At 33.1% G+C, this 14,042-nt stretch overlaps 2 protein-coding genes and 1 long non-coding RNA gene across 6 annotated transcripts; 1 reads left to right on the top strand and 2 right to left on the bottom strand.

Annotated features, from left to right (window-relative positions):
* Positions 1-547: 547 nt before the first annotated feature.
* Positions 548-3,275, bottom strand: LOC122319054 (ribosomal RNA processing protein 1 homolog). 3 transcript variants are annotated; one of them, XR_006244987.1, is made up of 3 exons: positions 1,267-3,275; positions 870-1,049; positions 548-706 (listed from the first exon to the last, which is right to left on the bottom strand). XR_006244987.1 is itself a non-coding variant. In XM_043136929.1 (2 exons), the coding sequence occupies exon 1, from the start codon at positions 3,031-3,033 to the stop codon at positions 1,312-1,314; it is 1,722 nt and encodes a 573-aa protein (XP_042992863.1). In that variant the 5' UTR covers positions 3,034-3,275; the 3' UTR covers positions 689-1,049; positions 1,267-1,311. The 3 variants fall into 3 exon arrangements, 1 of the variants encoding a protein (XP_042992863.1); XR_006244986.1 differs by having other exon boundaries at positions 899-1,049; XM_043136929.1 differs by having other exon boundaries at positions 689-1,049.
* A 3,880-nt stretch (positions 3,276-7,155) lies between these two features.
* Positions 7,156-8,569, top strand: LOC122319168. 2 transcript variants are annotated; one of them, XR_006245029.1, is made up of 5 exons: positions 7,156-7,398; positions 7,734-7,775; positions 7,888-8,106; positions 8,287-8,372; positions 8,463-8,569. It is a non-coding gene; the product is annotated as an uncharacterized LOC122319168 (long non-coding RNA). The 2 variants fall into 2 exon arrangements; XR_006245028.1 differs by lacking the exons at positions 8,287-8,372; positions 8,463-8,569 and having other exon boundaries at positions 7,888-8,272.
* A 3,600-nt stretch (positions 8,570-12,169) lies between these two features.
* On the bottom strand, positions 12,170-13,901 carry LOC122318087. The gene is made up of 2 exons (XM_043135221.1): positions 13,152-13,901; positions 12,170-12,611 (listed from the first exon to the last, which is right to left on the bottom strand). Exons 1-2 carry the CDS (start codon positions 13,782-13,784, stop codon positions 12,492-12,494), a joined length of 753 nt encoding a protein of 250 aa, XP_042991155.1. The 5' UTR covers positions 13,785-13,901; the 3' UTR covers positions 12,170-12,491.
* Between the last annotated feature and the right edge of the window lie 141 nt (positions 13,902-14,042).

Raw genomic sequence — 14,042 nt, 5'->3', positions numbered from 1 at the left:
CACCGAATCTATTACGGATTGCCCGAAAGAACGTTCGGACCTGAGTCCCATAAGTTCTCTTAAAGGAGCCGGCCCAGTCTCTTTAAATATAAATTTTTTCTTATCTATTTTATAAATGACCTCGTTTCTAATTCCACAAAAGAAAAAATACTTACTGAAGTTTGAATAGCCTCCATATGATCTATAACAAATCAGAAAAGGATCTCTAGATTTTCACCTTTCATTAAAATTGTGTTTTTGTTTTTTTTGTTTTTTTTTTTAAGGTTATTTGTATTTTTGTAGATTATTATATTTAATTCAGCAAGGGTGAACTTCTATAATTTTAATAAAAATCAGATGTCTCACTTATTATTAAAGGGTGTAAAAGAATTTATTTATGAGTTATTCTATTCTCAAGCCTCTACACTACTTACCGTTTAGAATAATTTTACTTATCATCCCCACACTACACACCACACTTATTTTAATTTTTTTTTTCATTTTTCCTATGACAAGTATGTAGTGTATAGATGATAAGTAAAACAACTCAATCAGTTTGACAACAATAAAATAAAATATAAATAATGATAATAAATAATTTTAAAATATATAAAATGTATGATGTAAGATGATGAGTAGCATCCCTCACTTTAACGACGGAGGCAAGTTATGACTACAAAAAGCACTAACCTTTAAAAGAATTGGGATCTGTTAACTCAGAATTGGGCTGTCAATAACAATTTGAAAATCATCAGTTAGAAATGACATAAAAAGTTGAGAGATGATAGGAAAAAACCATGTAATGATTTACAGGCGACAGTGCACATCAAGATAATTCTCAATATCAATGAATATGTTAAATTTTTTTTTTTTTTTTTTTTTTTGATAACCTTGGGTGTCCGGGCCAACTTACGCGCACCTTGACTAATCCCAAGGGGCCCTGAAGTTAACGATCAGGTAAATCCTCCAGTGATCCTGAGGGGACTCGAATTAGTGACCATTGGAGAGCAAACCCAAGACCTGACCAATTGAGGTACCCCTCGGGCTTAATGAATATGTTAAATATCAACCTGAAAGCATGCGCATCAAGTCAATGTAACATTGGATTTCTGCTCAACGAACAAAACAATATCAATATCAAAATGAAGTTAAGCGTTCTGAAGACGACAGAAACCAAGCAACAAAGGAAGAGCACGAGATGGGGGAATATTCAAGCATAAGAGCATGATAACCAAAACTGAGAAATTTTTCCAAGAATACATGACGACCGCATAGCATGAAAGCTACCTTTTTCCAAGAAGAAATTTTGGCTCGAAGCACACAATTTATCTACTAGGTAGAACGAGATTTCTTTTTCTTCAGGCGTTTAACGGTCGGAGAAATGGTTTTTATTGCCTTACGGGCTTTCTTTGCAGAAACAGCTCGCTGTTTCACCTTTTTAGTCGCAGGAGGGATCTCCCTGATAGGACCTGGAGGTACCCCTTTCTTAAGTGCACTTCCTCTAGGCGTAACAGAGGGAGGCAATCTTAGACTTTGTGCAGGTAAGGGACACTGTGGTTTCCAGATCAAATTATTTTTCATGGAAAACCTTACCTTCTTTACACTCTTTCCCTCTCTCTTAGCACATGTGCCAACTTCAGCATCTCCATTATTTAGCTCGGGATTTTGGGATTTCTGTGTATCCATGCTCTTTGCTCTCTTTCTCTTCTTGGATACAGTACCATTAACTTTAATTTTGGGCAACTCGCAGGCACTTGGAACGTCAATATCCAAACCTACTTCAGCAGCAACGTTCTCAAACTGCATCTGGAGGTTGGAAATCACAGATTCATTTAATGTTACGAAACTCCCATCACTAGCATATTCATCATTTGAATTCTCCCTATTTACAATGGCTACATCGTTGTTCTCTTTCTCCGCATGACTGTTCTCTAAAACCATATCAACAATCTCATTCTTCTTCAACGACTCCATCTTCTTAGACTTTTTGCCAGTGCCACTGCCACCGGAGTCTTTCTTCTTTTTCCTGCACTTCTTCAGAGGCTTATCATCAGAAGACACATTCACAGCATCCGCAGCAACCTCGGTAGGTTTAGAACCAACCACTTCCATCGCAGTGCTAATAGGAACCAAACTTGGTGCTTCTTCTCCATCATCTTCAACGGCATCAGGAATCGAAACCTCAATCCCAGAAGACGCCAAATCCTTCTCCAACTTGGAAAACTCCTCGTACAAACCAAACAACACCTTCCTATTCCCCTGACAGCTCTGAATCGAAGAACCCAATTCATAAAACTTGCTCGAAAACCCCATGGTCAATGCAATTGTCCCAACCACCACGGCTTGGTCACCCGAATCAACCTCATCCCCCACTTTCTTGATCTCCAATAACTTTTTCCCCATTTTTAACAACTCCTCAAACATACTAGACCTGATCTTCCCTAGCAACACTTTATCAGGCAACTTCCCCATCACAGAAACGAACGGTTCCAAGAGAACCTCTACTATTTCGGAGCGAACCGGAAGGAACAGCCTGAGTTCTTCAAGAAAAACGGAGGCAATATGGTAATTGACGCCAACGCCCCGAAATTTATCGTCAGAAAAGAAAGTCGTCTTCACCAACACACCCATCAAGCGCCTCGAAAGCTCCAAGTCCCACGAACTATTTTTCAAAAAAACGAAAGAATGGTGCAAAAACCTTCGAATCAAGAGGTAGAACTTGTCTAACCTGAGGGCGTCGATGCCGGGCCACTCGCGGCGCATGGTGAGGAGGAAGACGGAGAAGTAGTGGAGAGAGAGAGGGAGATGGAGGCGGAGGAGGAGAGAGGAGAGGCCGTCGATGAGGAGGGACTGGACCGGGAGCTTGTCGGCGTGCCAGACGCAGTAGAAGAGGGCCTTCCAGAGCTTCCTCATGTCGTCCTCAGGAAGATCGCGTTGGGAAGGAAGCCAAGTCTTGAGAAGGATGCAGAGGGCTTTGTTTCGGGTGCTCTGGTGGCACGCGCCAAGCTGCTTTATCAGCAAGATCCCTTCTTCAACTTGCGCTCCGTCGCCCATTGATCTCAGGCAGCTGATTTAATAAGCCCTAAAACTACAAATTTTGGGGGATTAGCTTTGAGGAACAAAGATTGCACAATTCTGCAATTTCAAGACACAAATAAGTTCCGAATGATTCGGATGATATAGCAGCAGCACGCTAGCAGCAGCTGCGAATGGGACCTTGATAATTTTGCCAGACGGTGGGCTGCAAAACCCTAGGGACTGTTTGGCCTTGCAGTGCACCGGATATTCTAATTGTGCCATAGCCCAAATTCATTTTCAAATTTAACCAATTTCAATATTTTTTTATATTTACTTATTTTATTTAAATTCAACCTCTATATTAGACTGACGATTTATTATCTATATAATAATAAAATATTATTAAATTATTAATTTTTTATTTAATTTATTTTATTACATTTTATAATTCTACTAATTAAATATTAATAATAATATTTCTAATTAAATTAATATTAAAAATATATTATTAAATTTAACAATAATTATATTATATAAAATTAATATTACAAAAAAGTATTATTAAATGCTAACCGTAATTATATTCTAATTAAATTAATATTAAAAAAAGTATTGTTGAATGTTAATAATAATTATATTATATTAAATTAATATTAAAAAATATTATTAAATGTTAATAATAATTATATTTTAAATGTTAAATGTTAATTTTATTTTAATTAATTTAATTTATTTATTTGGAAGAAAAAATTAATATTTTAATATTTGATGAATGAATAGTGATTATTTATCTTTGGCCAAACACTGTAACTAAAGTCTAAATTATTTTAGATATGCCAAACCTAATATGAGGTTTTTACACATTATTTAAATTTTGGCAAATCTCTTCATTTAGCCAAACCAATGAAGATGCTCTTAAAAGTCCGTTGTGCTTGTGCCTCGTAAGTTGGTAACAATCTATCTAAATAATTTCAAGTTTCATTAGTGGGTTTGTTTGGAAAGTCCATCTTATTTTATTTTAAAATTTTTAAAGTTTTATTTTTAAATTACACTTAAATATAAATTTTTAATTTTTTATTGAATTATTACTTAATTATTAGAAATATTTTAAATTTTTAAACAAAACGAAAAACAATACTACTTTTTAAATTTTAAAATAAAAATTATATTATAATAATATTTTAATTTTAGATTATTCTTATCCATATTTTTCTTCACTCTTTTACAAGACTTAACAAAACATTTTTACTCAAACACTTTTATTACTATATATAAACTATTTTTTTATTATTCACATAATTTTTATCTTATCACACTTCCCAAACATGCTCTAATTGACTTCTTTTTTTTCTTTTTCTTTTTTATTTTATTTTATTTTATTTTTTTATGTGAGGGTCTAAGTGACTTTTGAGACCGGTACATGCCTATCAGCTTCTAATATTATAAAAGTTAAGAATTATTTTATTATCAAATTTATGTGTACAACACACTAGTCACATCTAAAAATATAAGATTTGACTTTTAATATTTAAATTTTAAAAATTCTCTTCCAAATCAAATTATACTATATAAATACTTTAATGTGTGCTATCAACATCAACTTATAAATAAAACTGTTTAATTTATAAACTAATAAGACTTAATATAATACATTAAATTATAAAGTAAATTAATAAAAGAAATCTGTCTTATTATAAAATAAAGAAGTTGGAATTTATAAACCGTACTATTCTAACAGTCTATTTAGGGTTGCAGTAGAAGTATTAAAAAGTGTTTAAATAAAATTAAAAACTCTTTAATGAAAAATTTAGGTTGTTTGGGTATTACATATTAAAACACTTTTAATCTCAAATAAGTTAAAAATTACGTTTGAGGAAAAAAATAATTTTTTCCTCAAACATGCTTTTTCGAATAATGCAAAACATAATTTAAATTTTAAAAAGACTGTTAAGGGATAAAAATATCTATATAACTTTTAGATAATCACAACTTTTAAATTTTTAAAAATATGGCCATAATCTTTAAAAATTTAAATAATTGTCATTTCTACCTTAGAAATCACTTTTTTTATTTGTTTCGAAACAAATATAACATGTTTGAAAATACTTTAAGCATATGGTTACTAAACAGTAAATAACTTTTCAATAATAGAACTTATTACTTAAATTATAAGCTATAAGTCCCAAAATTATAAATTATATTTCTCACTGCAATCCGAAACATGTACTAAAGTCTGTCTGTTAACTTTGAGCAAAATTCTATTTATAAGTTAGAGCAGATAATACACAGGAAAGTATTTACACGACATAATTTAATTTAAAAGAAAAATTTTAAAATTTAAATTGTATAAATTAAATCTTAAATATGGATGATGTGCTCTACATATTGATCTAAAAATAGAATTATACTTATAAATTTCTTTTGATAGTGTCAATTTATAAATTAAACATTTCTAACTATTGAGTCACTATTCATGAAGTGTGTTACAACATAATTGTTAGGGGGGTTTTCTCCCCCTTACGCCTAAGGCCCAGAAATGCAGACCAGGCCAGAGAGGCCTAGGCTAACTGGATAAATCCTGGTCTATAGAGGGCCTTCGTGCCCCAAAAGAGAGGAACATGGGATGCTATGATTTCCCATGGTGTCATCCAACCCTTGAATGGATAAAATTGACAAATAGCTCACACAAGCGGGGGGACTCATGACCCTCTAACAATAATTAAAGATGGAGGGGCGATCCGATGCATCACACCTATAACAAACAAATGGGATAGGGTCACGCTGCATCAAATGTCTATCCCAAAAGACCATGTCGCATTAAATGAGCATGGTTGAAAAAGCTATTGGAAGTCGCCTCCCCCTACCACAGGGCATGGACTCCTGGTGCCAGAACCTAGGTATAAAAACGACACCTAGGCATCGGGATAGGGATTAGATTCTCTCTAAACCCTCTAAACTTTCTCTACTCTCACTACTTTCTAGCGCATTTACTACAAGCATTACTGATGGGCTCCAATGCAGACTAAATCTTAATGATAAATTACAAGATTAAGAGTCAAAAAGATTAAGGAAGTAATGTAAGAATTGGTGCAAAATAATTGGGATGAAATTAGCAAGAGCCGGTTCTTGAAATGAGTTACTCAATGGATCTAAATTCTCCATCCATTGATTTGATTTGGCTTTCTTGAGTTGGTTTTCCGATATTGTTATTGGGTCTCAAAGCTAGTTCATTGAGATTCACATCAATTACTGATCATAACTTTAACATCGAAGGCTCCCCGACCACCACCTCCTAATGCTTTATTTGCATTTGTAAGCTCAAGATTAAAAAACCGAGCTAATGAAGCCCTAGCCTAAAAATATATTAAACACGATGCAAATAATAATTTTAAAAAACAACGTCCCTTGGCATCCTGTCCTACCATGCTATGATTGCTTCTTTTAAAAATAATAAGATAATCTAAATTTCCTTCTATTATAAAATACAATATCATTAAAATACTTAACATAAACATTAAATTTTAATATAAAAAATATATGTAAATTTGAAATTAGTTAATAATTATAAATCATACCAGGTTCTTTTCTTATGAATTGGTTTATTTTGTTTTAGTGAATCTACTTTCAAATTATGAAACATTAAATTTACCACTTATTTGGCATTATATATATAGAGCCGCATGTTAAACTGTTATGACGTAGAGAAATAAGTAGGCTATATATATATATGCGCAATTGAATAGTAGAGAAATTAAACCGCAAAGATAATATTTAAACATCTCCCTTCCCTTGTTTTATACATTCCAAATGGATAATTAATATTTGTTCCCAGCGCGCGGTTCATCCAATCCTAAAACTATTGATCCCTTTTTCGGGACGAATGATCCCAGAACTTCTCAGACGTCGAGACTAACTACTTGATCGAGTAGAAATGCAGAATTACCATCCTTCGGCTGTTCAAAGCATTGGCAATGGCAAGACCATTGCCCAATGCAAGTCTAAAATTTAGACTCTTGTAATTATTTTTCTCTGCATCAGACTAGCCACACAACCAAAGTTTAAGACTTGAACTACAGTAAGTCTTAGCCTCTCACCATACCTGTGGAGCTACTGTTTTCTCTAGATAACTATATTTTATTATTTCATCAATCGGTAACCGCTCTCTCTATCTCTTTCGCTCGTTCTCCTCTTTCTTCAACCCGCAAGCTGCTTTTGGTTTTCTCTAATTATGTGAAAATCTGAGAGAATTCTGCTTCTTATCCTTTTTCTTTTCCTTTTCTGTTTTCAATTTGTTGACGATGGTCAACCTGAAAAGGTAGTGAACTGGAATCAAGAACAAGATCAAGCTGAGGAACCCTAGATTTCTGATTCGAGCTCGAAAGAGGAACCCTACTTGCAGAGGTGATTTCCTGTCATTTGTAGTGATTTGTGGGTGACGTATTGTGATTTGTGTTTGATTTCTTATTTTTGCCGTCGCCTATAACCTCTCTAATTTTTTATCCCCTGCCTTTTTGGGTTTCTATTTTGAGTAGGAAAAAGAGTAATGTTTGTTATTACTGATTTGATTTGATGCTATTTCTGTATTTTCTTATTTCCTGATCAGTTTTGCATGTTTCCAACTCTACTGAACGCCTTGTGCATTCTTCAGTTACATGCTTGAAAATTTCTTTTGCTTATGTTTTAGACATTAGCAAGTTTGTATTTTGCATAATCTGAGGATGTATTATTATTGACAGTGATTATGTTAAGATGCCGGTTCGATCTATTGGTGCTGTAAGGTACGTCTTAATATTTTCAAGAAAAGGAAAACATACTTGCTTTGGTAATTGATTTTCCTCTCACCTCAAGTTAGTAAAAGTTTTCGAGTGGGAAAATGTTACTCCTGGACAGGATATTGATGAAATATTAGACTTCATGGCCAAAGACATACATCTTCTTCATCTGCAAATGGTTTATGGATGGCCCAAGATCAACATAGAAAATACTCAAATCCAAACATCTCTCGGTCTGGTTCTACAAAGGGTACCCTTCTTGCTGGTGGGTCTGCTAAAGGTTTATTTAGTATTGAAGAAGACAACAAGGAAGCAGAAGCAGATGAGGAATCAGATGGTCACAGACTTCTTCTCTATATATTCATCTCATTTTGTTGCTCTTTTCTTTCCTTGTAAAAACTAGGCAGTGGCCTGGCTTTGAAGCAAAGGCTTTGGCGCAATTTTCTAATTTATGTTTCTGCTTTCTCCTGCACAAATGGTCAATGAGATAACAACCTTGATTATTTTTTTTTAGCAGCTGCACGTTTTGTGCATCATTAGCATTGAATTTGTCTTCTAGCTTCTGAAAGCAACATGTGACAAATGGCAAAGATATACAAATCTGTGAGCTACATATTTATTGTCCATGAAAGAGTTCCTTATATAAAATTATGAAAATACCCAGACCAAGCCTTGCCTTCTTTCTTCTTGCAGCTCTTTCCTCTGTCCTGAAGCTGAAAGGGGTGGATAAAATTGGGGACTACATTTTGTTTCTGCATGCACTCAAATATTTGGAACAACTGGCATTAAAATAAAAATAATTATCATGTTTGTATGGAATGTATTTGTAAAATATTAAAAAAAAATATTAATTAATACATAGAGTGTATTTGTAAAATATTAAAAAAATTTATTAAATATTATTAAAATAAAAAATAATATATTATTATTTAGACTTTAGAATGGCTAGTCCAATGTGGACTAATTTAACTAGAAGTCTATATTATGACCAAAAGACCCTATTAGAGTTTCATTTAATTAGACTTGGCATTTCCAATGCTCTTAGAAGTTACGATCCAGTATCTTTACATTTTGCCAGGGCTATTCACATGGCTCGGTCTGGAAAACATGTTCGACTCGACCCGATTCTAATTGCTTCCGACTAACCGATTATCCAACTTGAAAATAATTTTGTAAGCTTGGGCTTTCCGATCTTTTTTTATTTTTATTTTTAAATTTGATTACCATGCATATTCCCATTCCATATAAAAATAAATAAAAATCCTTTTAATAAATTTTTAATAACTTCTTAATGACACAAAGTCGACTCGAAGTGCACTCATGAACCCGTCAAAATGCATGGTATTTTTAATTCATTGACTATTTCCGATCTTGAATATGATTGCATGTGACGACTTCTGATTAATGTACATGTTTATTTTAAGTCACATTAATTATCTTGTGTTGTTATAAAATATAAATGAGAGTTTGATGTAAATGAGAAAATTATTGTATTAATTACGTACATCATTAATGTGATATAATTAAATTATATGGCATCACAATAAAATAGAATAAAAATCTATAATATAAATTATATCAAAATTGGAACCGAAAAAATCAATTTTAATGTGGCATCACAATGTAGTGCCACGCACTTACTTAAAAATATAAAAATACAAATATAAAATGGTAGAGTGAATATAATATTTTAGTCTTCACGTTTTTGTACTTTCAGGGGTGTTATTTTATTTTGATTACATATTTTAAATTTTTTCTAATAAGTCACGTGGCACCACATTGTAATTTCACTTCAAGGGACAAAATTAATAATATATATTAAGGGACATAGTAGCATTACCATTTTACATTTATTTACACAATTATATTTTAAATTAACTGCAATTTTATAAAATAATTTATAAAAATATTTTTAATTAAAAATATAGTTATATAAAAAATTTTGAGTAATACTATACGCCACACCATTATCTCAGTTGCATCATATTATAAATGATATGGTGTATTTATCATCATTGGATGAGAAAGAAGCATGTAATAAATGATCATTTAATGGTGATAAATATATCAAATCTTACTTAATGGGATGTAAGTGAGATGATAGTATGGTGTATAAAATTTTTCTTAAAGAAATGAAAGAAAGGGAGAGAGCGTTTTCTCTAACCAATTCTCTATTTCCTTGAGGGACCAAAATCCTAACGTGGAAAAGGAAGACTTTCTATAACCAAAACCCAAACTTGAAGTACTTGTTTAACGTGGAAAAGAAGCTTGCAGTAGGTAAGCACTCAAATCGCCTTTTCTTCTTTCTCCATCAAGGCTTTCCTATTCATTTTCTTGAAGCACTCGATACAGATTTCTTTTGATTTAGTTCCGACTGTTACTTACCTTTCTCAGTTGGAAGAAAGAAGATGCACTCAGTTGGGAGAAGGGTAGAACAAGAGAGGCCTTTTCCATTGAAAGAAGATGTAGAACGACATAGGCATTTTTCAAAATGAACTTACACTTCTACTCGGTAAAAATTCAAAAAAAGAAGAAACTTGCCTTGTCAGTACGTAAGCAACACTATGTTTTTTTATCCATATATTTAGCATTTCTCTTATTTTTTATTTTTCTAAGCAAAACGTTAGGTTTATTTAAATTCCTTGGGGACAATGGAATAGTTGTCCAGTTTCAATAATACTTAAAAAGAAAAACAAAAAAACTGCAGAAAATAAAATGAACAGGAGGTAAATTAAAAGATGATTTTTACTACATACAAACAAAATTGCATATTAATCTGTACTGTTTTCAATAAAATTTATTTTTTAATCAATCACATTAAATTAATGTACATATTAATATATAGTTGTGCTTGTAACTAGATTTTTTCTTAAAAGATGCAGAGTTGTGGTCTACAAATAAACGATGGCCGTGTACGGCGAAGGGCCCATTTAAAAAAAATAAAAAAACATGTAGAAGAAGAACAGGAGGTGATGGAGTCCCCACTCCCCAGCGCCAAATTGTACTGCAGGTATCGGGGAATTACCCCGTACCGAATCGTTTTAAACGTAAGCTGAATCATTTCCATGTTTTGGGTTTTTTGTCGGTTAATTCAGGTCGGGTCGAAACCACTGCCTGAATGTTTAGGGCTGCGTTTCGATTGCTAGTCCACTCGCTCCCCCAATTTCAGTCGGTCTCGATGGAAAGACATCAGACAGAACAGTCTTGGATTGCGGAGCAGCCTTCAACAATTCTTCAGATGATTTGCTTTCTTCAGTCACATGCTTGAACATTTCTTTTGCTTATGTTTTAGACATTAGCAAGTTTGGCTAGCTAGCCAGCTGCATGATGTGTAATTAATTAGGCGGATATATATATAATATATATTTGGTAGATGCCAGAAACAGTAAATTAGCTGATTACAACATTTTGTTTGCAGATATGTATATATTTATTATTGTTTGTAGATATATATGCTCAATATGGTGATCATGTTCCCCCCATGGCAGACGACGTATATGCTTTTGGTGTTGTGCTCTATGAACTAACACCAGTCAGGTATATATGTATCTGCTAGCTCTATCAAATTGTTCACCGTAGGGATCGAGTGACTTCTTTTGTGTTTTATCTGTGTGAAGTGTGAGGTGTTTTGCCCTCAATAGATGCTTTGGATGATGAATGTTGGAGCTATGAACTTGATGAAGGTGGTGGTGCAATAAGTACGGCTAGATTTTATTGAATTTTTTTGGTTGTCTATGTAATTTGAATTACCCTTTTTCTATATTGCATAATCTGAGAATGTGACTTTTTTTTGTTTTTTTTTTGTTTAATCTTTGGAAGTCCTTACATGAAAATTTTAAAGAACAAGTATTGCATGTATATGTGCAAAAGGTTATGAAGTCAACAATATATATGACGAAAAAGAATTAGAAGAAGAAAAGCAAAATAGAGAATGGTTGTATAGGGGTTGTGTAAGAGCTGTAACTCACAGAATTCTTAGTTTAGATACATGTGTTCTTCTTACTCTTTTAGATTCTTAATATTTACACTTTTTCTTTTTTTAGATTTTAGACATCTGTTTTTTAAATTTCTTTTAAATATCTTTTTTTTTTAATTTAAAAAAATTTTTTTGTAAGGTACGTATCTGTTTTTAGATTTTCTTTATCTTTTTGGGTATGAGAAAACTGGATACCAAGTTTTAGATTTAATTTGAACCTTAATTAAAAAATAAAAATCAACTACACAAAACTGATTTAAAAGTTTAACAAAAAAAATCAGAATTAAAAATTTAACAAAAATCGTCATTTTTCTTTACATTGAACTTTTTGGTGCATATATACAATATATTATAGAAAAAAAGAGAGGTAAAACCGGATAGGATTACATGGTTTTTGCTTAGCATCTAAAATTGGATATTGTAATAGTCAAAAGGCAAGCGGTCTGATTCACATAACTCCCAAACCTATCAAATGAAGGTCTTGCAAATGTATCAAAAAACAAAATTGAATATTGTAATCAGTTATACTCGAACGGATATCCACCCGATTTAAACATCTAGTACGGATAGGATAGGATATTGCAACATGATGCACAGCCTAATTACTAGGGTTTGAAGACATGAATTGAATGTTCACATGCTAAACCTTTAGTGTCCCTGTTCCTCCTTAGACATATCCCACTTCCTCATCACCATCATCATAACGATCATCATCACCTTTATTCCCATCATCCTCAGCTTCACCTTTAACCCTCAGAAGTTCCAATACCTGTTTCGATCGACTCCTCAATTTCAGTTGGTCTTGACAGGAAGACATCAGTCAAAACAGTCTTGGATTGCAGTGCAGCCTTAAGCAACTTCACACACTGGCAACAAATAAAATCGAGAAAAAAAAAAAAAAATAGTTACTAGAGTCTTGGTATGGGCATAACTAATATATAATTATTTTACAACTTCATCATATAATAATATTTTCTTGAATTCAAACGCATGACCAAAATCAAACCAATCATAAAATAAAATAAAAAGTTAATATCTTATTATATGATTGTACGTACGTACAAGAATTAATTAATTGTGTCCTTACCAATTTTGACATATATATATATATGTATATATTATATCGTATCAGATTGCCAATACGATTAATATATGATCACAAATAATATTTCAGGAGGTGATCCATGAACTGATCAGGAGGATGGCCGGATTGATCAGAAGTACTATTAATTTCATGGTTTATGCAAACCCCCCCCCAAAACACACACACACACACACACAGGACTAATTTAACGACTTTTCTGTCCAACTTTCACCAAAAAGCTGAAAATCATATTCATATATGTTATGAATAACAAATAACCAAAAATAGAAGAAGAAGATCAAGGCTGGTATGACATACGTACCTCGTCCTTGCCCAGAATGACCACTTGCTTTTCAAGCGCCCCTACGTCCGTGATATCATACTCATTAAGCAGAGTTATGAAATTGTCGGTAGAAATGGGCTCCATCTCCAGATCATCAGTCACCATGTATGTGACCCCCTCTTTCAACAAATTCAAATTACCACTCGACTTGTTTCCGCTAAGTAGCTCTTCAAACCTTACCTCGTCATCCATAGATGACGACTTGCATGCATAACAATGTCCGCCAAATGTAGAAGACAAGCGATAATTACGGATGCTGCAACTTGAGTTCCGACACTTGTAGAATTTCTTCTTGAGCGTATAGGACTCCACCTTTGGCAAGAGGATGGAGTCTGTACCACCGTACATGACTACTTTGGGCTTCAAAACCAAATCTTTACTATGGCTTGGCAGAATGCAAGTATCGCTCAGGTTTTCAATGCTCTCGTACAGGCTTTGCAGGCAGCTGCCTAACTGCAGGCCTTCGTTCTTTAGGAACCTGGTGATAGTTACGATCGGCAGGGTGAAAGTTTCTAAGAGAAAATCAACAAAGTCCTTACCTGTTTCGGCAAACAGCACTCGCTTTCTCTTATTGTCTATCAAAAGATTCAGGCTTATCCTGGGGGCTACCATTTTTCAGTTATCTAAAATAATGATCTTCGATTAATGAATGGGGATATAGAGAATGCCAATGGCCCTTTTATATAGAAGTGGGCGCGGAAAAAGTACTTGAGAGAAGACTGAATATGAAAAGATTTCCAAGTTATTGAGTTTATATATCTTTGCTCTTCAACCGCAGGCTAGGGTCTTTTCTTTTTCTTCATGTACTCTCTATCTCTTTCTATTTTTCTTTTTCATTTTACATTTTATTCTTCTTGTTTCCTCTTTCAA

Source organism: Carya illinoinensis, chromosome 8 (assembly GCF_018687715.1).
Source record: "Carya illinoinensis cultivar Pawnee chromosome 8, C.illinoinensisPawnee_v1, whole genome shotgun sequence".
NCBI lineage: Eukaryota > Viridiplantae > Streptophyta > Magnoliopsida > Fagales > Juglandaceae > Carya > Carya illinoinensis.
Note: the sequence above shows the minus strand (reverse complement) of the source record. Positions and strands in the feature narration are given on the sequence as shown.